General features: G+C 35.3%; 4 protein-coding genes and 1 pseudogene across 5 annotated transcripts; 4 read left to right on the top strand and 1 right to left on the bottom strand.

The window, feature by feature from the left end:
• Window positions 1-5,910, top strand: LOC123221167 (serine/threonine-protein kinase STY13-like). The gene is made up of 6 exons (XM_044643907.1): window positions 1-1,348; window positions 3,019-3,140; window positions 3,721-3,929; window positions 4,019-4,193; window positions 4,563-4,697; window positions 5,430-5,910. Exons 1-6 carry the CDS (start codon window positions 1,021-1,023, stop codon window positions 5,634-5,636), a joined length of 1,176 nt encoding a protein of 391 aa, XP_044499842.1. The 5' UTR covers window positions 1-1,020; the 3' UTR covers window positions 5,637-5,910.
• A 2,546-nt stretch (window positions 5,911-8,456) lies between these two features.
• LOC123220252 (homocysteine S-methyltransferase 3-like) lies at window positions 8,457-10,920 on the top strand. 2 transcript variants are annotated; one of them, XM_044642345.1, is made up of 7 exons: window positions 8,457-8,734; window positions 9,307-9,363; window positions 9,442-9,632; window positions 9,773-9,902; window positions 10,024-10,227; window positions 10,359-10,430; window positions 10,577-10,920. In XM_044642345.1, exons 1-7 carry the CDS (start codon window positions 8,579-8,581, stop codon window positions 10,733-10,735), a joined length of 969 nt encoding a protein of 322 aa, XP_044498280.1. In that variant the 5' UTR covers window positions 8,457-8,578; the 3' UTR covers window positions 10,736-10,920. The 2 variants fall into 2 exon arrangements, with proteins under 2 accessions (XP_044498280.1, XP_044498281.1); XM_044642346.1 differs by having other exon boundaries at window positions 10,561-10,920.
• Window positions 10,921-11,059: 139 nt separating this feature from the next.
• On the top strand, window positions 11,060-14,106 carry LOC123220249 (pentatricopeptide repeat-containing protein At3g22690). The gene has a single exon (XM_044642340.1). The coding sequence runs from the start codon at window positions 11,536-11,538 to the stop codon at window positions 14,080-14,082; it is 2,547 nt and encodes an 848-aa protein (XP_044498275.1). The 5' UTR covers window positions 11,060-11,535; the 3' UTR covers window positions 14,083-14,106.
• Window positions 14,107-14,131: 25 nt separating this feature from the next.
• Window positions 14,132-15,731, bottom strand: LOC123220253 (annotated as a pseudogene).
• A 348-nt stretch (window positions 15,732-16,079) lies between these two features.
• On the top strand, window positions 16,080-17,931 carry LOC123220251 (pentatricopeptide repeat-containing protein At3g22670, mitochondrial). The gene has a single exon (XM_044642344.1). It carries the CDS (start codon window positions 16,114-16,116, stop codon window positions 17,752-17,754), a length of 1,641 nt encoding a protein of 546 aa, XP_044498279.1. The 5' UTR covers window positions 16,080-16,113; the 3' UTR covers window positions 17,755-17,931.
• The last annotated feature ends 4,145 nt before the right edge of the window (window positions 17,932-22,076 follow it).

The following is a 22,076-nucleotide window of genomic DNA, read 5'->3' as shown; positions in this document are numbered from 1 at the left end:
CGCGCTTTCCTGTTAAACTACCATCTCTGTTTCATGTCTTCACCTTCTTCCGATTCACACAACGGCCATCCCAACACACAATCAAACATACACCCTCTCTGTGCAACTGCAAAATTTTCATTTTTGGGTTTAACCCAAAATCATTATCTTCCGTTTTTATTCGATTTAACTGGTGTTTTTGTTCAGAGGCGGTGGTGGTGATTGTGATCATGACGATGGTGATGTCATTAGAAAAGCTTTGATTCTTTTATTTAGAAAGGCTGAAACACTACCACCGACTCTGTTCAATCTTAGATTTTAATAGGTTTCAAAGTCAACTCAACTTTCTCATCTCACGCTCGTCCTTTGTTTGATTTCTTTTGGATTGCTGGTCTTTTGCATGTGATTTTTTTTTTGCTTTCATTCTTATTCAAAATTTTATTTTCTTTCAATTATTTGACTTAAATTTTTCTTTTTAAGTTTCTGGGTCATTGTTTTTTGGTCAGATATTTGTGGGAATTGGGTCGCTTTCTTAGGTTTACTTTTGTTCTCCTGTGTTTTATTTATAATTTACATTCAAAAGATAATTTTTTGTGGTTGGTGATGGGGAAATTGTGGTTTTGAGCTACCAAATGTCAATCTTTCAAGAGATTGAAGAGAATATAAGTAGGCGAAACACGACTTGACATACTTATTGGTGGCTTTTTACGGTCAGAATTTTTTTTTTCTTGGAGGGAACTCAAACAGGAACTGTGGTTGGTTAAACTTTTTCTCTATTTGATAGAATTTTCTCTATTTAATTCATAATCTATTTTATTTGAGTGCATTGTTTTGTTGATGAATATATTTAGTTAAGAGTTATTAAATTTTGATCTTATATGTGTTTGATTCAAGGTCGTTGACCATGAATATGTAATTATCACGTCTATCAAGACAAAAAGTTGATAAATTGTATCTGCCTTTATTCTTTTTCATCCTTGTACGCTTTGGTGTTCAAGATTTTGTTTAGTTGTGTTGTTGAGTTTGTTTGGAGTCTTGAACATGGATTTGAATACAAAAGATGGACTTGGAGTTTCCAAGACTCCACAGAAGTTTGATAACCAGGAGGGAAGTGTGAATTCAAAAATGAAGGGTACAGGGAGTATTAGTAGCAAGGACATGCTTTTGAGAGCTGATAAAGTTGATCTAAAAACCTTGGATATGCAGCTGGAGAAGCACTTGGGCTTGGTTTGGTCTAGAAATTCTGAAAGTCAAAAGATTAAAGAAGAGTGGGAGATTGATTTGTCTAAACTGGAAATAAGGAATGTCATAGCTCACGGGACCTATGGCACTGTTTTCCGCAGTGTTTATGATAATCAAGATGTTGCAGGTATTGCCCTCTATTTTCTTTTTCTTTTCAGTTAGATATAGTATGTTTAACGGAGCCTAAAACTCTTGTTTTGAGTGTTATATATGTTATTGACGCTTATCTGTCCTTTTGGTTCTTCCATGGGTATATAAAATTATGTGAATTATTGTGTGAGACTCTGGTGAGAAAATGATTGTCCAGTCATTGCCAGTGGCATTCATTTGATAATCCATCCTCAAAATGTCATTACAGAATCCTTCCTGGTAATTGTTGGAATCCAATGAGGATAAACAGCAATAAATTGGGAACAAAAGTTTGATTGTTTGAATTATCTGGTTCTGATGGAAGGATTTCATATGAATGAGGGCTCCAAGTTATTTTGCATTAGGTGGCTAAAACTAGTTTTTCATGGTTAGATTTGATATTGATCATATGAACCAAACTTATTGTATTTTGTTGTGGGATTATAATTATACATAACTGGAAAGCATGTAATATATATGTTGTTTGGCAATGCTTTGATTGACTATGTTATTAATCTTGTGGAACTCTGTTGAAAGTTTGTGGACTTGTCAATCTCCATTTGCTTTTCTGATTTAAATGATTGGAGTAACTCATAATTAATACTTGTAACATGCATTTGGTGTTGTTTTTGAAATGAATGGATTGGTTTAAAGAATTTATTAAATTTTCTTTTTCCTTTAATTGGGACATGATGAAAACCAAAAGCTATCCTTATGAAACCAATTCACCTGATTGGCTTGTCTGCAAAGACACTCCCCATAATTTTTCTTGCAATATCTTATTTTAGCCCAATACCATTTTCTCTGTTATGAATCTTTGAATTCTTTTATTGGATGTTTTGACTCATAATTTTTTGGATAGGGACAATCTAATGTCTAATCATCTCTTGCTTGTGGGCATGTATCCTGCACCCACAACCGAACCCTAGCTTCAATCAAATATATTTTGAATTCTCTAGTTGTACTTCTATGGATAGAAACTATACATCCACCTAGATAGGTATGATAAATTGCAGATAAATCAACTCTAATTATTTTCCTGTATCCTCTTATTTGAGTTACTTAGAGTGTATTTTACTATATTTCTCCTAAGCACATTATGTATAGAGTGATCTGCTGCTTTTATAGGTATTTGAGGATGTTGTAATTTTATATGTATGATAGATTAGTCACTAGTTAACAGAGGAATGCTAGCGTCACTTTTAAGTTAGTGCTGTTGTTCAAATAGGAATATATTGGGTTTAGGAGTATATTACATGAACTAGTTAGGTTTTCTGTTTGGTGGTGAAGGAATGATATGATTTTTCTCATTTTGTGGCTATGTGGGAGGGTTGCTGGGCAACAAAGGAAACCTCTGTTTGATCCCTTTATTGAGTTTTACCGTCATGACAATTTGGGTATTTATTCTTTATTTTGCTCTGACAGTTGTATTTATTGTGTACTGAATTTTGCTTAATGATGTTATATGCTGTGTGACTCAAGAAGGTTTGAACATTCAGAAGATTTTGTTATAATGCTTTGCATGTGCTAGTCTTTAAGTCTTATTGAATTATCTTTCATTGGTGAAAGTTAAGCTTAGAATTCTTCTCCTTTGCAGAGTTTAATATGCCTTGATCACTTTGTTATTGATATCAAAATTTCACCTGAATTTTCTGTTTAATGTTATAGTGAAGCTGCTGGACTGGGGGGAGGATGGTATTGCCACCACTGCTGAAACTGCTGCTCTGCGGGCATCATTTAGGCAAGAGGTCGCTGTATGGCAGAAGCTTAACCATCCTAATGTTACAAAAGTAAAAATTCATTCTTAATCTTTTAATTCATTTTATAGATATTCACCTGACGAGTGACAATAATTTATGTAATATATGGGACATTTAGTGTTGATGATTTCTTGTGTAACTTGTGAGGGATAAACAAATAAACTTCCCTGGGCTTGACAAGTGTTCTAGTATCTGCCTCTTTCACAAGATAGGATTTTTCTAAGGGGGTGTCTGAAATTACAGGATATGATACAAAAATCCAAATTGTGTTATCAAAAGTTTTGTTTTTAATATCTGAATATGCATTTGATAAAATGTTCAAAAGCTGTAGTTAGAGTTTCAAAATCTATTGAAAAATGTAAACAATTTTTTTTTAAGTTTTTAGATTTTATAATAGTTCCTAACAACTTAATATGCAAACAGTTTTATACGTTTCTTATTTAATTATTGAATTCTTACATTTCCCCTGTTTTTGAAGATAAAGGATTGCGATAAACTTCTAATGCAATTGGCCATAAAATTCACAACATTTTAAATTGAAATTTAAGTTTTAATTGTATATTTTTTATATCATTTTATTTTTATTTTTTATTTTTAAATCTCGATACAGTTTGTGGGAGCTTCAATGGGAACCTCAAATCTTAAGATTCATGCAAAAACCCCTTCAAGTGATGGTAGCACTAATTTTCCTTCTAGAGCGTGTTGCGTGGTTGTGGAATATCTACCTGGTGGGACACTTAAACAGTATTTGATAAGGAATAGGCGAAAGAAACTTGCTTTCAAGGTTGTGATTCAACTTGCCTTGGACCTATCTAGAGGGTAAGTATGGTTCTTTTTCATTCTTGGCAAAAATTCAATATAATGTTTTCCTCCTGTCGATAATCATTTTTTAAAAATCTAATTTGCAGTCTTAGCTATCTGCATTCAAAAAAAATTGTGCATCGTGATGTCAAAACAGAGAACATGTTACTGGACGGACACAGAAATGTCAAAATCGCTGATTTTGGTGTTGCTCGTGTTGAAGCTCAAAATCCACAAGACATGACTGGTGAAACTGGTACCCTTGGATACATGGCCCCTGAGGTATTCATCTCTGCTATGTTATGACCTATTATTAATTAAAAGTGAATAGAAAAAATTTATGGCAAGTCCAAAGGGAAAACTTTTTCTTATTGAAATTTGGTTTCTATGTTTTAAATTCTAATTTCAAGTATGGAGTTAAAAATATTTATTCTTGATGATTGGTTGGTTGGGTTTGGGCCTCTAGAACTGCTCCATTTATATGCACATACTGGTGCACAGAAACAAGAAGACATTTGTATTTGCATGAATATTCAGCAAACAGTCAAAGTTTCTTGTAACATGTGACCAAGCTCTCTCTCTCGCTCTCTCTTGTAAGATACCATTTGTTTTAGTGACAAGCCTGACAAATTTACACGATGCTTAATGTAGGTTCTCCAGGGCAAGCCTTATAATAGAAGATGTGATGTCTACAGTTTTGGAATATGCTTATGGGAAATTTATTGCTGTGATATGCCGTATCCAGATCTCAGCTTTGCTGATGTGTCAGCTGCTGTTGTTCGACAGGTTAGCTCTCAATAACAGACTTGTCTTTGCTCTGTAACTTCTGTTTACTTGGGCCAGTGTTGAATTGTCTGCTCGCTATCTGTCCTCTATATAAACTCAGAAATATACTGGATTTGGGTGTGTTTTTGCGCGGTTGAGATCGTTTTAAGGTAGTGAAGTTTAATAAACTGTGGGTCAAATTCTGTCTCTATTTGGTGACACTTTTTTCTACAAGTTTATTCTAATGGTTTGATTCATGCCTTTTAATGCTACAAGGATTGATATCACTTTTTCCATTTGCAATCTGGCTTAGCCATCATGTGATGTACAAAAGTTTTAGTTTCATCACATGGGTGGAAAGCTTAAATTGGTTGGCATCTGGCTGTTTAAGACAATTAGTACAGAATAACTTTATGAATAAAATATAGAAATTTGTCGGTTTTTTATTTTCTATTTATATAATTGACAGAGAGAGGTTTGATCTAGCATCTACAAATTTGTTTATCCATCTTTAATCTATATATAGGAAACAATAATCTTTGACGTGTTTCACATCAAAACTTACGGTTATGCGTAAGAAGAGACAATCCTCTGTAAGCAGTTATGAAATTCCTTAATAGCATAAATTAACAAAAAAATGTAAAGTTGTTTGGACCCAAGAAAATTTCAATATTTTTGTTAACCCTTGTGAAGTACTGCAAAATGATTGCATGTTTGATGTTGGTAGTTTCATATTACATTGGTTCCTTGCAGAATTTGCGACCAGAAATTCCTAGATGTTGTCCGAGTTCTTTGGCCAACGTCATGCGAAAATGCTGGGATGGAAATCCAGAAAGACGTCCAGAAATGGCTGAGGTTGTGAGAATGTTAGAAGCAATTGACACAAGCAAGGGAGGTGGGATGATAACTGAAGACCAGTCTCGAGGTTGTTTTTGTTTTTCCCCTGTTCGTGGTCCTTGATACCATGTCTCCCAGACTTGTATGCAAATCAGAAGCTGAAGATGCAAGGACTGCTGGATTCATTTGCTTCTGATTTTCCTGGAGGAAACTTTAAACAAATTTCAGCAGTGTACATTATTAGTGAAAAGGTTTATGATTTTCAACTAAACTCCTGTTACAGATGAAAACTTTTACAACCTAAATTTTGTGTTGTAAGTTGCTGAGCCATGTTATACACATATGGGCACACACATCTTACAAAAAGTGGTTATATGATTTAGAGCATATGATTTTAGAGGAGTCTCTTAAAATTTCCTTTCTGTCGTTTGTATTGTTGAAATGAGAGGAATTGTCATTTTTCCTCTTGTTTTCGTAGTTCCAACCTCAACTCTATGCCAAGATAAGTGAAACGTCCAGTTCAATTCAAAACTTAATATTTGTGCATCTAGGTGGCCCTATTTCCTTTCCCAAATTGAGCATCTTTCCACTAGCAAACACATCCATCCGCAAACCCTCATGCATCAGCAGCAGAAATTCTGTGAATGGGATGATTACATTTGTGGCCAAATGGAAGCAAATTCATAATGGAACGCCACGCAAGTTTCAACTTAGAATCATCTAGCTTCTGTCGCTTCTGATGTGCTACATCTGTATCCTAGTCGTGTTATTCTACTCCTGAATAGAAAATTTGTCCTGGTGGCTTTGTAGGGTCACTTCACTCTAATAATTGTCGAGCTCCTCCGAATAATCTTCTCAATAAGTGGCTTTCTAATCAGATAAAGTAGATAGAAAGCGCACCTTGGTCCTCTTCCACTTAGGAAAATCACAATTTCTAGCAGGAAAATTGAAGATTTCATTATGATATTGTTCCCTCAAATGACAAATTTAACAAGTTAAAGAGATGGCTGATTGATTAGGTTTATCAAGATAAAGAAGTGGGTGTTACTTCAACTACTGAAACAAGCTAAAAATCACCCATACCTGGACCTGATCTGGCCTTTTCCAACTATACATAAGAAAAGAAAACCAAAAGCAAACTTCAATAGCAAAACTCTCATTTTCCAGGTAAGTGGCTTTCTAATCAGATAAAATAGATAGAAAACGCACCTTAGTCCTCTTCCACTTAGGAAAATCACAATTTCTAACATGAAAATTGAAGATTTCATTATGATATTGTTCCCTCAAAAAACAAATTTAACAAGTTAAAGAGATAGCTGATTGATTAGGTTTATCAAGATAAAGAAGTGGGTGTTACTTCAGCTACTGAAACAAGTTAAAAATCACCCTTATGTGGATCTGATCTGGCCTTATCCAAATATACATAAAAAAAGAAAACCAAAAGCAAACTTCAATAGCAAAACTCTCATTTTCCAGGTGGAAAAAAGAAGGCAGAACCTGGACGCCATCGGCGGCAACATTCAGATTGTTGAATTTAAGGAATCTGGGCACAGAATTTGGCCTCATATTTCAGTGCTTGTGCCTAGTCAAATTTAGCAAAATAATGCTTTCTTCTGCTTTCTATTTGTTATAAAAAGAAACGAATAATGCAAAAGCTGGGAAAAAAAAAAACTAAAGAATATAAGCTTCTTTCTTAACTTTCCAACAGGAATTTAGACTTTCTTTCACGGAACATTGCAAAGCTGTTGCTAAGGTCCATATCATTACAGCTTTGATGCCAAACATCTGACCTGTCAATGGCGGCCAAACGACTCTTTCCCACCCAAGGTTTGATGTTTTCTCAAGTTTCCACCCTTTAACTATGGAAACACTAAACACCCATCCATGACCGGTTAGATTTAACAAAACCCTAACGGTGGTAAGGGTAAAATCGTCATTTTTGCTATAATATTAAAAATAAACTAAAATAGAATCTAATTTTACTCCCCTAAACTTCAAAAACTAAAATTTTTCCCCAGCCTAAGTTTTAAAAAATGGCAGTTTCACCCTAGAGTTTGATTTTGAAATCTCAGACGACCGTTCCGACTCCATTACCGACCACCTCTCTCTCCCGAAGCAGCCTCTCCTTCCGGCGAATGCTTTCCTCCCATTTGGAAGCTCGATCGGCGTCGGAGACGCCTTGGGAGACGAAGAACTTCGTCGGGGAAGACGAAGTTCTTTGTCTCCCCAGATGAAGACGAAGTAGTCGTCTTCGTCTGGGAAGATAGTCATCTTCCCAGAACTTCGTCTTCGTCTGGGGAGACAAAGAACTTCGTCTTACCCGACGAAGTTCTTCGTCTCCTAAGGCGTCTCCGACGCTGATCGAGCCTCCAAATGGGAGAAAAGCATTCGTCGAAAGGAGAGACTGCTTCGGGAGGGAGAGGTCGTCTGCAATAGAGCCGGAACGGTCGTCGGAGATTTCAAAACCAAACCCTAGGGTGAAACTGCCATTTTTTAAAACTTAGACTGAGGGAAAATTTTTAGTTTTTGAAGTTTAGGGGGGCAAAAAGAGATAAAATTTTCAGGCGATAGAGTTTTGTTAAATCTAACCGGCTATGAGTGGGTATTTGGTGTTTCCATAGTTAAAGGGGAGACTTTTGAGAAAACATCAAACCTTGGGTGGGAAATAGTCGTTTGGCCGTCAATGGCCTCTAAAGTAATATACTTTAATATAGTATGTTAATAATATAGACTTGGATCATAGGACGACGCAAAGGGGAAGGAACAAGAGAGGAATAGTCGATGAGGGATGAAAAAATAGATTTTTGAAACTTAATGGAAGGAATATGTTGTTTCATCAAAGTTCTGTGGGAACAGTATTTGACCTTTTATCGATAGTATGAGAAGGGCAATCCCGTAAATTGATACACTCCTCCTCTTTATAAAGTATATACCAGACAGGACAACTAAGCAATGACTAGATGTGCATTTCAGTTTAAATCAAAATAAGAGTGTTAACCGCCTACCCAAGATCAAACATTTCTTCTCTGTTTAGGCTTTATATTTTTTCTTTGAATCCTCCAAACATGTCTTCATTCATGACTGATTTCCTTCATAAGTGTGGTGGCTTCGCCGTCGTTGATGGCGGTTTCGCCACCGAGCTCGAACGTTATGGCGCCAACCTCAATGACCCTCTTTGGAGCGCCAAGTGCCTTGTCACTTCGCTTGACCTCGTTAGAAGGGTACTCTCTTTATTCTCTTGACAAACAAAAACGCGCAGGCATGATTGCTAAATTTACGTACACTCCCGTGTGTCTTTTCGTGTTCTTCTTTTGGCTTTCTTACAAAAATGAGATCGGATTTGTTCCCCTTTTTTTTTTCCAATCTCTGCTTCTTTCTTTTATGCGAAGATGGACATCATATCTCTGTGGCGGCCGGATTCTCCTTTTAAGCTCTAAGTAAACTGATATATTTTCTTTGGATGAAGTTCATTTTTAAATCCGTAAATTCTGACGAAATTTAGGAGAAATTCCTGAGACACAGTTAAAATAGAAGTTAAAGACAAAGCAAGATAAGAACAAGATGTGTCGTATATTCTGAAAGTGACGTGGGGATGGCACTAAGCCCATCTCAAGAGCTTTGTACAGTCCCATGTTATAATATTGTTGTAGTGCCTTGGATGGATAACTTTATGTGTTTATCCTCTAAGCCGTCAGATGGATTGGTCAACAGTTTGATAGTGATAGATGAAAGAATTATCTGATAAGCTTCAACTTACTATTTTATTCATGGACTGGTGGGGTTAATGTAACAGGTTCATCTAGATTACCTTGATGCTGGTGCAAATATAATCCTGACTGCTTCTTATCAGGTAATTTTATTCCTCCTGAGTGGCATATTTTCTTTTTCTGTGTAGAATGTTTACCAGCTCATTGATCTGATCATGCAGGCCACCATTCAAGGTTTTGAGGCCAAAGGCTTGTCTACAGAGGAAGCAGAAGGGTTGATAAGGAAAAGTGTTGAAATTGCTTGTGAGGCACGTCAAAGTTATTATGATAGATGTACTTCTAGGCGTCCAGTTTTGGTTGCTGCATCAGTGGGAAGCTATGGGGCTTATTTGGCTGATGGATCTGAGTATAGGTGAGCGAAATTGGTGATTCCAAGAGTAATTCATCTTCTTTAATTTGATTTGGATACTGTGTTACAAGCAAAAAGGGCAAAATGATCTTGAATGGCATCTTCGTAATAAATCCTCTATCTAATTGTTGTCTTCTTTACAGTGGAGACTATGGTGATGCGGTTACTGTGGAAACATTGAAGGATTTCCATAGGAGAAGGCTACAGATTTTAGCTCAAGCAGGTCCCGACCTAATTGCTTTTGAAACAATTCCAAATAAAATGGAAGCAAAGGTATATGTTGAAATTTTGCAGACAAATTAAGGCTGTAATATTCTCTAAAACCAATGGTATGTTTAGAACCATTTTCGCTCTGGCTCTGGCCGACTCAGATTTTCGATTTGATCGAATTCAGGCCTACGCTGAGCTTCTTGAAGAAGAAGTGATAAATATTCCAGCATGGTTTTCGTTCACTTGCATGGATGGTGTCAATGTCGTTAGTGGTGATTCTATAATGGAATGTGCCTCCATTGCTGATTCCTGCAAGCAAGTAATGGCTATTGGCATCAACTGTACTGCTCCAAGGTTTATCCATGGATTGGTCGTCTCTATTAGAAAGGTATGATTCTTGAGGTAGATGTAAGTAATAAGATCAAATTTTCAAAACTCTAGAAGACATTAATAATTAATAAGAACAGGATTTTGAATTTGCTCTCAAAATGATTGTACTTTGACTGGTCAATCTGGCAGGTAACTAGTAAACCAGTAATTGTATATCCAAACAGTGGAGAGACTTATGATGCTGTTCTCAAGCAGTGGGTGGTGAGTTCTATTGCTTTTTAGGCTTCTTGGTGTCACTCAAAACATCTTCATCCATCTCTACTGCAGACTTTCCGATATTTTTACTTTTAAGATTGTTCTTCATTAGCTATTTTTTATGATGCAAAGGTAGATGCTTTATGTTCCAGGAATCAACAGGGACAAGAGATGAGGACTTTGTGTCATACATAGGAAAGTGGCAGGATGCGGGAGCTTCCCTTTTCGGTGGCTGCTGCAGGACTACTCCAAACACTATCAAAGCCATATCTAGAGCTCTGTCCAACAAAAATACCACCCTTGAATTTTAAGACTTGGTTTTTCGCGATAACAAGAATCTGAGTATGTTAATCTGTAAAGTTACTTTTTCCAGGAAGATGCTCAGGATCTCCATCTTCCCCTTTCACCAATGTAAACGAGGCTTCCCTTTAAGGCTATGTAATGCAACGGCTCTCCAGGTTTTGCTAAAATAAATAAAAAACATATACATGAACGATTTCTGCTTCCCCGTTAGGATAATTGGTATGAAAAAGAAAAAGACCTGATCTGAGGTTTGAAGAAAAGTAGGTCAGCATAGAACTGTAACCATGCATTAAAGAAAGGAGATGTTATTCCTTGAATGAAAAAAAAAAAAAATTTGATAAAGATGAGAATAGAGATAAGACAAGAAAATCTCTGCTGTCGGGGATGGAAAGAAGACAAAAATAAATATATTTTTTACTTTATTCCATCCCAGAGTTATCTTGGTTTTGCATATATTCCTTAAACTTTTATTTATTAAATTATTTTTAAAAATTTTAAATTATTATAATATGCTTTTATGCCAAATTTTTTGGCGGAGATCAGACAAAAAGCAAGAAAGGATTGGGATTCCTATTATCCGCTATCAGGTATAATATAGATTTACTCTGGTGAGCAACAAAAACAAGATCAAGGTATTCAGCCTTTCTTTGGTTTGCATCTCCATTCGTCATCTATATGTGTCGCCCATTGGCGGACGATAACTCGTTCAGCATAATAAAACAAGTCATTATAAAAATTATGCGGAACTAAAGGAGAATATCAGCAACTTTAGTTGAAAGGAAGCGAAAGTTCAAACGAATGCACAACAATGTCTGCAACTCTCAATTCGTCTCCTTTAGTTTTGGCAACCCCAAATTCTGCAACTCGGAACAACCAACAACAACCCAAAGCCAAAACTAAACCCGTTTCTAAAGACGCTTCTTCAACTGCATCTTTCAGCGATTGCAAAACCTTAAACGAACTCAAACAACTACAATGTCATTTGATAAAGCAAGGCCTAAGTACCAATCCTTCTTATGCTGCAAAGGTTATCTCAACATATGCTCAAATGGGTATCTCTGAAAGTTTGAACTATGCGCAGAAGACCTTTGATATCTTCAAAAAGGATAATGAGAACACTGCTACTTTGTTCATGTACAATTCTTTGATTAGAGGTTACTCTTTTATTGGACTTGGTGTAGAAGCTGTTTTGCTTTATGTTGAGTTGCTGAGTTTTGGAATGTTGCCTGATAAGTATACTTTCCCATTTGTGTTAAGTGCGTGCACGAAGAGTTCAGCTTACAATGAGGGGGTTCAGGTTCATGGAGCAATTATCAAGAGGGGTTTCGCAGGAGATTTATTTGTAGAGAATTCTTTGGTTCATTTCTATGGTGCATGTGGAGATATTGATGATGGAAGAAAAGTGTTTGATCAAATGTCTGACAGAAATGTTGTGTCGTGGACTAGTTTGATTTGTGCCTATGCTCGAAGGGACTTTCCGAAAGAGGCTGTTGACTTATTCTTTGACATGGTGGAGGAAGGAATTACACCCAATTCGGTAACGATGGTTTGTGTTATTTCTGCTTGTGCGAAGTTGCAAGATTTGGATTTGGGTGAGAGAGCGTGTGCTTATATTGGTGAGTTAGGAATGAAGGTGAATTCTCTTATGGTGAATGCACTCGTTGATATGTACATGAAATGTGGTGCTGTTGGTACTGCAAAGCAGCTTTTTGATGAATGCAGGGATTGGAATTTGGATTTGTGCAATACAGTCATGTCAAATTATGTACGGCAGGGGATGGCAAGAGAAGCACTTTCTATCTTGGACGAAATGCTATTGCAAGGACTGCGACCTGATAGATTTACTATGTTATCTGCAATCTCAGCAAGTGCACAATTGGGTGATCTTCTGTGTGGAAAGTTGTGCCATGCCTATGTTTTGAGGAATGGATTAGAAGGTTGTGATTACATTTGTAATTCTATGATTGACATGTATATGAATTGTGGCAAACAAGAATTGGCATGTTTAATCTTTGATCAAACATCAAACAAGGGCATAGTATATTGGAACTCATTGATTGCAGGTTTCATTAGGAATGGTGATTTGGAGTCAGCTTGGAAATTATTTGGTGAGATGCCAGAGACTGATCTTGTGTCCTGGAACACTATTCTCGGTGCTTTAACGCAAGAAAGCATGTTTGAGGAAGCAATTGAATTTTTTCGAGAGATGCAGAGTAAAGGAATCAAGGCAGATAGGATAACAATGGTGGGTGTTGCATCTGCCTGTGGATATCTAGGATCTCTGGATCTTGCCAAGTGGATTTACACTTACATTCAGAAAAATGGTATTTACTGTGATATGCGGCTTGAAACTGCATTAGTTGATATGTTTGCCAAGTGTGGTGATCCTCAAAGTGCGATGCAAGTATTCAATAGAATGGAGAAAAGAGATGTGTCTGCCTGGACTGCAGCCATTGGGGCAAAGGCTATGGAGGGAAACGGTGAGCAAGCAGTAGAGCTTTTTAACAAGATGCTGAGGCAAGGGGTAAAGCCAGATGATATAGTATTTGTTGCTGTATTGACAGCATGTAGTCACGGTGGACTAGTGGAACAAGGCTGGACACTTTTCAGGTCCATGAAAGAAATCCATGGGATTTCTCCTCAAATTGTTCATTTTGGGTGCATGGTTGATTTGCTTGGCCGTGCTGGGTTGCTAGATGATGCAATAGAGCACATAAAGAGCATGCCAATGGAGCCTAATGACGTTATTTGGGGGTCTCTATTAGCTGCTTGCCGGAAGCACCAAAATGTTCATATGGCAGCATATGCAGCTGAAAGAATAACAGAATTGACTCCTGATAAGTCTGGGATCCGTGTGCTTCTATCAAACATATATGCTTCAGCTGGAAAATGGAGCGATGTTGCAAGAGTGAGGCTACACATGAAGGAGAGAGGGGTTCAGAAAGTGCCTGGATCAAGCTCAATAGAAGTAAATGGAAAAGTTCACGAGTTTACGTCTGGTGATGAATCACACCCTGAAATGACTTCTATCTCATTGATGCTGCATGAAATGAACTGCAGATTTAGAGATGCAGGCCATGTTCCTGATCTTACTAATGTTTTACTTGATGTCGATGAGCAAGAGAAAGAGCACTTGCTTAATCACCATAGCGAGAAACTGGCCATGGCTTTTGGACTAATCAGTACTACTCCAAGGATGCCCATTCGTGTTGTGAAGAATCTCCGAATGTGCTCTGACTGCCACTCATTCGCCAAATTAGTTTCAAAAATATATGAGCGAGAAATTATTATTCGAGATAATAACAGATTCCACTTTTGCCAGAGAGGGGTCTGTTCTTGTAATGATTTTTGGTAAATAAAGAGTCCCATTCCTTTATTACTTTCATCCGTTAGAATATTGCAGATAACTTGAAGCCACGAGAAGTTCATGCCAATATATTACAAAAATTGATGCCCTACACCAGCTTATTGATCTACGAAAGAGCTGATGCTGGCAAAAATCTATGAAAACGAAATAAAAGAACTGATGAATGCCTTTATTTCAAGTTCCTATTGTACATATCCAAACCAGACGAAGAAATTAAAGTGCATCAATTACAGAGTCAACACCAATGGTAAAAACATAGAGGCCTTGAAAACATGGTTCATGAATTTGGGAATATGGAATCAACGAAGTTACTGTGCATTGGATCAGAAAGCTAGAGTTTAGCTAGATGATGATGAGAAGAGGCGTGTCGGTGGACTTCTTCAATGAGCCAAATGGTGGCTTCAGCTTTACGAGGATGAATGACAATATCCAGGGGCTCATATTCATGTTCAGAGTCAAACCTTGATTTGTCCCACTGCCTTAAGAGAATATTAGTGAGGCAATGCACAGGTTGCTGATATAACTGCTTAATTGAATTGCCAAGTCCCCCCCACCACGGCCCACCCACCCCCTGATGTAAATGGTATAATCGAACCCCGGTGTGTAGGAATTGGAATCTGTTTCATGTATTCCAGATACAATTCTGCCTTTTTGAACAGAGCACCTAGAAGAAAACATATCTCAATGATGCATTCTGTGAGCATGCGTAGTTTCAACAAATACAAAAAATGACTCTCCATTAAAACAAACAACATACTATTGGAACCAAAAGCTCAAAGAATGAGAAATGGAAGCGAATAATTCTTCTAAATTACGACACTGAAATAATAGAAACAAATAGATAGTTTTCCTATTAGTTCATTTTAACATTTCTTATTATCAAGATTAGTGCATATATACCTTCAGATGTCAAATCTTTGATAGCTGCAGTATCATTGCTTGACTGCTGACAACCACACCCATCATCTGCATCTGAGGAAGATGATTCATCTGATGATATAGCGTCAACATGGTCAGTCCACAGCACTGCCCGCTTCATTGTTGAGTCAATGACTGGATTGCAGAAGCAAATGTCCTTGTCAAAGGAAACCTGGGTGAGCTAATATAAAGCAAAACAACACGAACTGCAAGTCCTGCAACAAAATGATTAGCCACACTACCAGACTAGCCAAGGTTGTAATTTTATTTACTTATCCTTTACAAGAAATGATATTGACATATTCTACACAATACCAAGCCAAAACTCAGTTAAACCGCAGCGACTTATACACTGGAAACCAGGTTCGAAGAAAAGATTATTCCAATAAGATAAAAATGACAAATAAAAGAAAATATGATAGAGTACACAAGAAAAAACTCATTTGTATGATTTAAACCAATACATCATGCCGAAAAAGGAAAAAATAAATTACGGTTAATTCTAGATCAATTGGGCTTCTGCCAATTCATTTCTTTAATGTACCATTGCAATTTTTACATAAAAGCATAACCAGTGAAAGAAACATAAGACAAACGGTAACAGCAGTAAACAAACCACTAAAATCGAGAAAACAAAAGCCCGAATGGGCGTTAATACATTTGTTAACTGGAATACAGAAAATCAAAGAACAGCAGAGTAAGAAAGGAACTCACAAGGAAAGAGAATAATTGCAGTTGGTGTGATAAGTTTTAGTGACTTTGCATGTAATGAAAAGAGAGAGAGAGATGGGAACAGAAGGGGGTAATGGTAATTATAATTGAGAAGAACAGGAAGGGACAAGAAGTCTGCATTGAATTTGCACCGTTTGAAGTGCAGAGTTTGTTCTACTATTAAACCAGAGCATTGTTCTTTGTCAAAGGAGTTTTATTTTTGGATGAAAAATGTGATTTACGTCATCAGAGGGTGAAAAATTTTTTAATCAAAACTTGGGTGGGACAAAGTAATTCACTTTCCCAAATCTTAAAGTGGTAAGTGAACAGTGCAAGGGAGAACCGAATCAGACCCGAGTAATCGAACTCCAGTTTTTCTATCAACCAACAATGCTACCAAGACGCAAAATCTTCGACTTCTTGTTACTTTCACATTCACAAAACAAGCCCCGAATCAATCCTTTTCGTTACTCATTATGCAATCCTTTATGTACCTTGAATGAGTCTCCCAATACCACCGAGTCGCCGGAGCTGCCCACTTGGCTCAGATCCCATGACATCGAAAACCCAGATGAGGATTTTGTAATCCCTTCACTTGCCAGTTGGGTTGAGAATCACAAACTTAATGATCAAAATGGGATTGTTTCTCATGTTTTCAGTGAGAAAACAGACACTGATGTTGATAAAATCAGCAAAATCCTCAAGAATAACTACCCATCGCCTGACAGAGTAGTTGAGACTCTGAATCTGTCTTGTTTCAGTGTATCAAACAGTTTGGTTGAGCAGGTTTTGAAGAGATTTAGCAGTAACTGGATTCCAGCTTTTGGGTTGTTCACTTGGGCAAAAATACAAACAGGTTATAAGCACACACCAGAAATATATAACACCATGGTTGATATTTTAGGAAAAACTAAGCAGTTTAGTCTTATGTGGGAGGTTGTTAAAGAAATGGATGAGTTGAATGAGGGGTACATTACATTGGATACAATGAGTAAGGTTATGAGGAGGCTGGCTAGACGAGGTAAGCATGAGGAGGCTATTGAAGCATTTAGAGCATTTGAAAGGTATGGTCTGAAGAAAGAAACAAAGGCAATGAACATTCTAATGGATGCATTGGCTAAAGAGAATAATGTTGAGCATGCTTATAAAGTGTTTCTTGAGTTTAAGGGCTGTATACCTTTGGATTCTTATACTTTCAATGTTTTGATACATGGGTGGTGCAAAGCTAGGAAATTAGAGGATGCTGAGAGAACCATGGATGAGATGCAGAAACATGGTTTTGTCCCAAATGTGGTTTCTTATACTTGTTTCCTTGAGCATTACTGTCGTGAAAAGGATTTTCGTAAAGCTGAAGATATTTTGAAACAGATGCAAGAAAGGGGTTGCAAGCCAAGTGCTGTGACCTATACTATTTTTGTGCATGCTTTAGGGAAAGCTAGGCAGATAAATGAAGCATTGGGGGTTTATGAAAAGATGAAGAATGATGGTTGTTTACTTGATGCTTCATTTTATAGTTCATTGATCTTTTGTTTGAGTAAGGCTGGCATGCTTAAGACTGCTAATGAGATTTTTGAGGACATGAAAAAGCAGGGTGTTATGCCTGATGTTCTGACTTTTAACACGATGATTTCTTCTGCTTGTGAGCATTTACAAGAGGAGAAAGCATTTGAATTGCTTCGAAAGATGGAGGAGGATTCGTGTAAGCCTAATCTTGAGACTTATGCACCTTTATTGAAGATGTGCTGTAGGAAGAAGAGAATGAAAGTGCTCAACATTTTGTTGCAACACATGTTTAAGAATGATATCAGTATTGATCTGGGAACTTATGCTCTTTTGGTGAGGGGACTTTGTAAGAGTGGGAAACTTGAAGACGCTTGCTTATTCTTCAAAGAAATGGTGTCGAAGGGAATGGTTCCCATGAGCAGCACATACAAGATGCTGGTGGAGGAACTGGAAAAGAAAAACTTGGCTCATGCCAAGGGAAAAATAGAGAAGTTGATGTCACAGGCTAGAGAAGAAGAAAGTGTCTGATTGTTTTTTCTCTTTTTCATTCTGTTATCAGTGTTTTCCATGCTTTAAATTTGTATGAATTTCTGTGACAAATAGGTTGTTAAGTCATTATTTGTAACAAAGTAACTTGAGGACAACAGGCAATCACAAAGCTTGAAATACCTTATAAATGATGATGGTCAATACATTTGCCAAAAATTATTCTTGGTCGAGAGGAGGCTTCGTATTACAAGAGCAATAAAAAACAATAGTGGAATCATTTTGGCTGCTCAAAGAGTCTGCCTGAACTGCAGACTGTGACATGGATAAGGTGAGGTTGCAGGCTGGCTCGAGCCCAGCCCGTTAAGATTCCAGCTATTTGGGCTCGAAATAAAACAAACAAATAGTAGTAGGCCAATCTGTCACAAAATTGTTTTAAACTTAAGCTGATGGGCCACAACTTATGGCCCCTATAATGCAGACTGAAAGTGAAATGATTGGGCCAATGGGCTACATTGGTAATGTTACGTGCGATTAGTTTTAAACTTAATCAGATATTTAGATAATGTATTATCATGTGATTGGATATTATTTTTTCTTTAATATAAAACTACGTAGAATACCCAATTGAATAGTTAAAACTGGATATGAATAGTTGAACTGGCATATAAAATCCTAGTATTGCATTAGTAGATTACTTGGGCATACAAAAGTGAAAACGACAAAGTAGAAAGAAACAAAAGCTGAATAACTACCAAAGAATTTGATATGAAATGGATGAACAAATGAGATTGGGACAGGGAGAAACCACTAGTGACTGCAAAGTAGGGAGTTTGATGGAGCACAAAATTTCAGAGAAATTGCATGATTTGATTTGATAGCAGGGCAATATGGAGGGTGTATGATGTAAACCTTAGAATTTGGATATCAATTTTCTTTTTATCTTTTATTAGATAAAGTTTCATTTATATATAGCTGCCTTATTACTTATTTGACTAGGCTTCTTCATCCCCACCATACTTAGTTACTTACCAAAGAAAAATTGACATCAATCCTTTCTGGTGGGAAGAAATAGTGAGACAAATTGACATCAATTAAATGGTCCATGCCTGCATCAAATCTCAGAATCATCATTTAACTTTTTACATTACGTAAGTAAATAAACTTCTCAGCCAAAATCATTAAGAAATTCAATGAAAATTAGTCTAAAAATGATGAAAATATAATACCAATTGGACCAATTGTTTGGTTAATTATTACAACCTTTTTCACTCAGCATGGCTAGTAAGATTTCATTTATATGAATGAAATATACTGATTCAATCCTAATTTTATATATATATATATATATATATATATATATATATATATATATATATACTGAATAGAAACACTAAAAAAAAAAAAGGGTTTTAATGAAAGAGAAATTTTTTTTATTTTCATCGTTAATACTTTTAATTGTGAAAGCTATAACAATAATTGACAACGACGAGAATACTTTTTTATTGTTAAAGTTATAGATTTCTTTAGTTTTAACGAGAGTATAAATAATTAGTCATTAAAATTATAAAAAGAATACTTATAGAGACGAGATATAACCCCTTTGTTATTGTTTCTTTTGCTAAAGCTAGTATTTTTTACAATAAAATTTTTTAAAATTTTAAAAATACTCGAAACTATACAATTTGAATCTATAAAACTGAAATTACTTATATCGAAATAAATAATTTTCTGTTCCAGCATAAAACAATACTGAATTTTGGAAAGAGGACTTATCTAATATACAATTAATGAATCCCATTAAGAGTCTAATAAACTTTAAAATCCACTTTAATGATATTTACCCATATTTTAACTTTTAAATATATTAAATTTATCTTTATTAATCACTTAATCCATTTTCAAATTGTTATTCTACTATTTAATTAACCAATATTATTTGAACTATAATCATTTAATGTTAACTCAGGCTAAGAAATTTTCTACCAATCTCTCGATAAGTGTTACATGTCTAATAATTTGCATGCACAGCAAGCTTCGTTTCAAAATAAATCAAGTTTTTTATTTATTCTGATCTGAAATTTTATTGAGTTTTTTCAGTATGGAGATAAAGAAAGAAAGCAAGCTGTAACAGGTGAAAAAAGACATGGAAAATTTTGAAAATGGAAAGAAGAAAACGGGAAACAAAGAGGTGAGTGAGTGAGTGAGAGTCACTAAAGAAAAAGAAAGAAAGAAACGGGGTGGGTCTCCATGCTTCAAACCCTAAAAAAAAAAAGGCATAAAAAAGAAAAGGAAAACTAGCAACGACGACTGCACTGCTGCTGTTGCTAACCTTTGACTGCCTCGTAAATCTTGATTGATTTTGATTAGTAATATTTGCAGATAAAGGACATAAAACAAAAAGATAAAGCTCAACAAAGCAAAGCAAACCGTCTTGGAATTATTTATGGTGGTTTTTTTGACTTTTTTTCTTTCTTCTCTGTGAGATTTACAGCTCCATTCAGTAATTGTTCATCACTGTAAACATGGGTTTTTGTGCTAAATCTAATAATGCTTACAAACTTACGTTCATTCATGAAAAAATAATAATAAATCATGAAATCCACCATCTCTGATCAATGGTCCACCAAAAAACTCTCCATTTCTGAAGCTAGGAACAAGCACTCCCTCCCTTAAAAATGAATAAAATCCAAATTCTTCCTTTATATATTATATTATAAAGATTTGTAATTAACTTCTTGTATGTTTAGCTTAAAATACTTTACATGGAAGAAATAGCCGGCCCTCGTATTTTTTTTCTTTATTAATAGTTTCAAATTCAACTTCAACATATAAAGGGTTAAAGAAATGTGTGGATCCAGAATGGAATTTGGGTACTGTTGGAACATTTATATGAAAAGACTTGGAGAATCAAAAACTAAATTATGTGCTTGTTGAGTTCATAAGCAAATTGAGTACTAGAGTTCCTCAGAAAATGGCTGATGATCTGGGGTTGAGATTTGTCTGTCTGTCATCTCAAATTTAAAATCGGACCCATTGTCTCCTAGATTTTGTTAAAATTCTATCTTCACAGTAGTTGTTTATCCGTTACCGCATATTTGTTTCTCTTAGACAATTATTTCCATTTACTTTTTGGTGCTTGTGTTAGGGTTTATATTCTTTGTTCTCATGGAATATAAGAAAAACCCTTGAATGAAAAGTAAGATAAATACCATTTTTAATGTTATGTTTATATATACAATCCAAATTCATTGTTCAGCTTATTTATCTATCTAATGATACTGTTTATTATATTAACGATTTTGTTAATTCTTTTAATGATATTATTTATTCTATTAATAATTTCAAATGATATTATATACTAACTTAAACATGCGTGAACTTGAATTTGAACATTACGAAGACACTTTCGTATTCATTCTTGAAACAGGAATAGTGAGGTGATGGCGCATTTTGTGTATAACTTTTTCATCATCTCTTGATTGAAATGAAGCCAGAAGTATTGCCTTCACTACATAAATACGCCCTGCATATTGTACATAGTAAAATAAATTGTTGAATGAACTTTGAAAAGGAAATATAAATTGTAGGGTCAGTTTATATCCCTCTTTAGATATGCAATTACTAAATATGGCCCATGACTCTTTAGTTTTCTTTGATACAAGTAATCACTTTACAAAGTCTCTTTGTATTATTCAATCTTCACTTTTTTTTTTCTCTCCTTATTGCTTCAAATGATTCCACAGAGACCCACATTTTATTTTGAAGAAGCAAAACAAAAATCTAAATTCCATAGAAAAAGGGAATAAAAGCATATTACCAACCATTTCATTTTGTTTGTATGCTGATTAGATTGCCTTGATTTGATCTTTCGAATTCCACTCATGATTCTTCTTTTGAATATATATGTATATCTTTATTTATACCAATTACTCTATATTTTCATTAATTATTAATTATCATATTAAATAATATTATGTGTATATAATTTTAAATATTTAATTAAATATTTAAATAATATATTATGATGTCATTAAATCATATAATTATAAATAATTTAAACATTTAAAATTGGGAATATATAATTTTACTATTGTTTTGTCAAAATTGTGATTGATTTCTTATTAGACGAAGATAAAATTAGAAATAGTTTATCACTACATAATCTAAAAATAATTTCATATTTGTTGTGACATGAGCTTACTTAGGATATATTATTAAAAAGAATTATATTGACTTCTCCTAAGATTTGGATAAAAAGGATTTTCTTTTTAAACTAAAGTAAACTTTAATTAAAATAAATTAAATTAACGGAATAACCCATATCGGCAATTATTTAATATAATCTTTCAAAATAATGTTAG

Source organism: Mangifera indica, chromosome 7, assembly GCF_011075055.1.
Source record: "Mangifera indica cultivar Alphonso chromosome 7, CATAS_Mindica_2.1, whole genome shotgun sequence".
Taxonomy (NCBI): Eukaryota; Viridiplantae; Streptophyta; class Magnoliopsida; order Sapindales; family Anacardiaceae; genus Mangifera; species Mangifera indica.
The sequence above is the reverse complement of the archived record's forward strand: the minus strand, read 5'-3'. Positions and strand labels throughout refer to the sequence as shown.

Coding starts and splice junctions, on each gene's coding strand:
- LOC123221167 (XM_044643907.1), top strand. CDS start 1,021: ATGGATTTGAATACAAAAGATGGACTTGGAGTTTCCAAGACTCCACAG. Junction 3,141..3,720: donor ACCATCCTAATGTTACAAAA/GTAAAAATTCAT, acceptor ATCTCGATACAG/TTTGTGGGAGCTTCAATGGG. Junction 3,930..4,018: donor GCCTTGGACCTATCTAGAGG/GTAAGTATGGTT, acceptor TCTAATTTGCAG/TCTTAGCTATCTGCATTCAA.
- LOC123220252 (XM_044642345.1), top strand. CDS start 8,579: ATGTCTTCATTCATGACTGATTTCCTTCATAAGTGTGGTGGCTTCGCC. Junction 9,633..9,772: donor GCTGATGGATCTGAGTATAG/GTGAGCGAAATT, acceptor TCTTCTTTACAG/TGGAGACTATGGTGATGCGG. Junction 10,431..10,576: donor CTGTTCTCAAGCAGTGGGTG/GTGAGTTCTATT, acceptor TTTATGTTCCAG/GAATCAACAGGGACAAGAGA.
- LOC123220249 (XM_044642340.1), top strand. CDS start 11,536: ATGTCTGCAACTCTCAATTCGTCTCCTTTAGTTTTGGCAACCCCAAAT.
- LOC123220251 (XM_044642344.1), top strand. CDS start 16,114: ATGCTACCAAGACGCAAAATCTTCGACTTCTTGTTACTTTCACATTCA.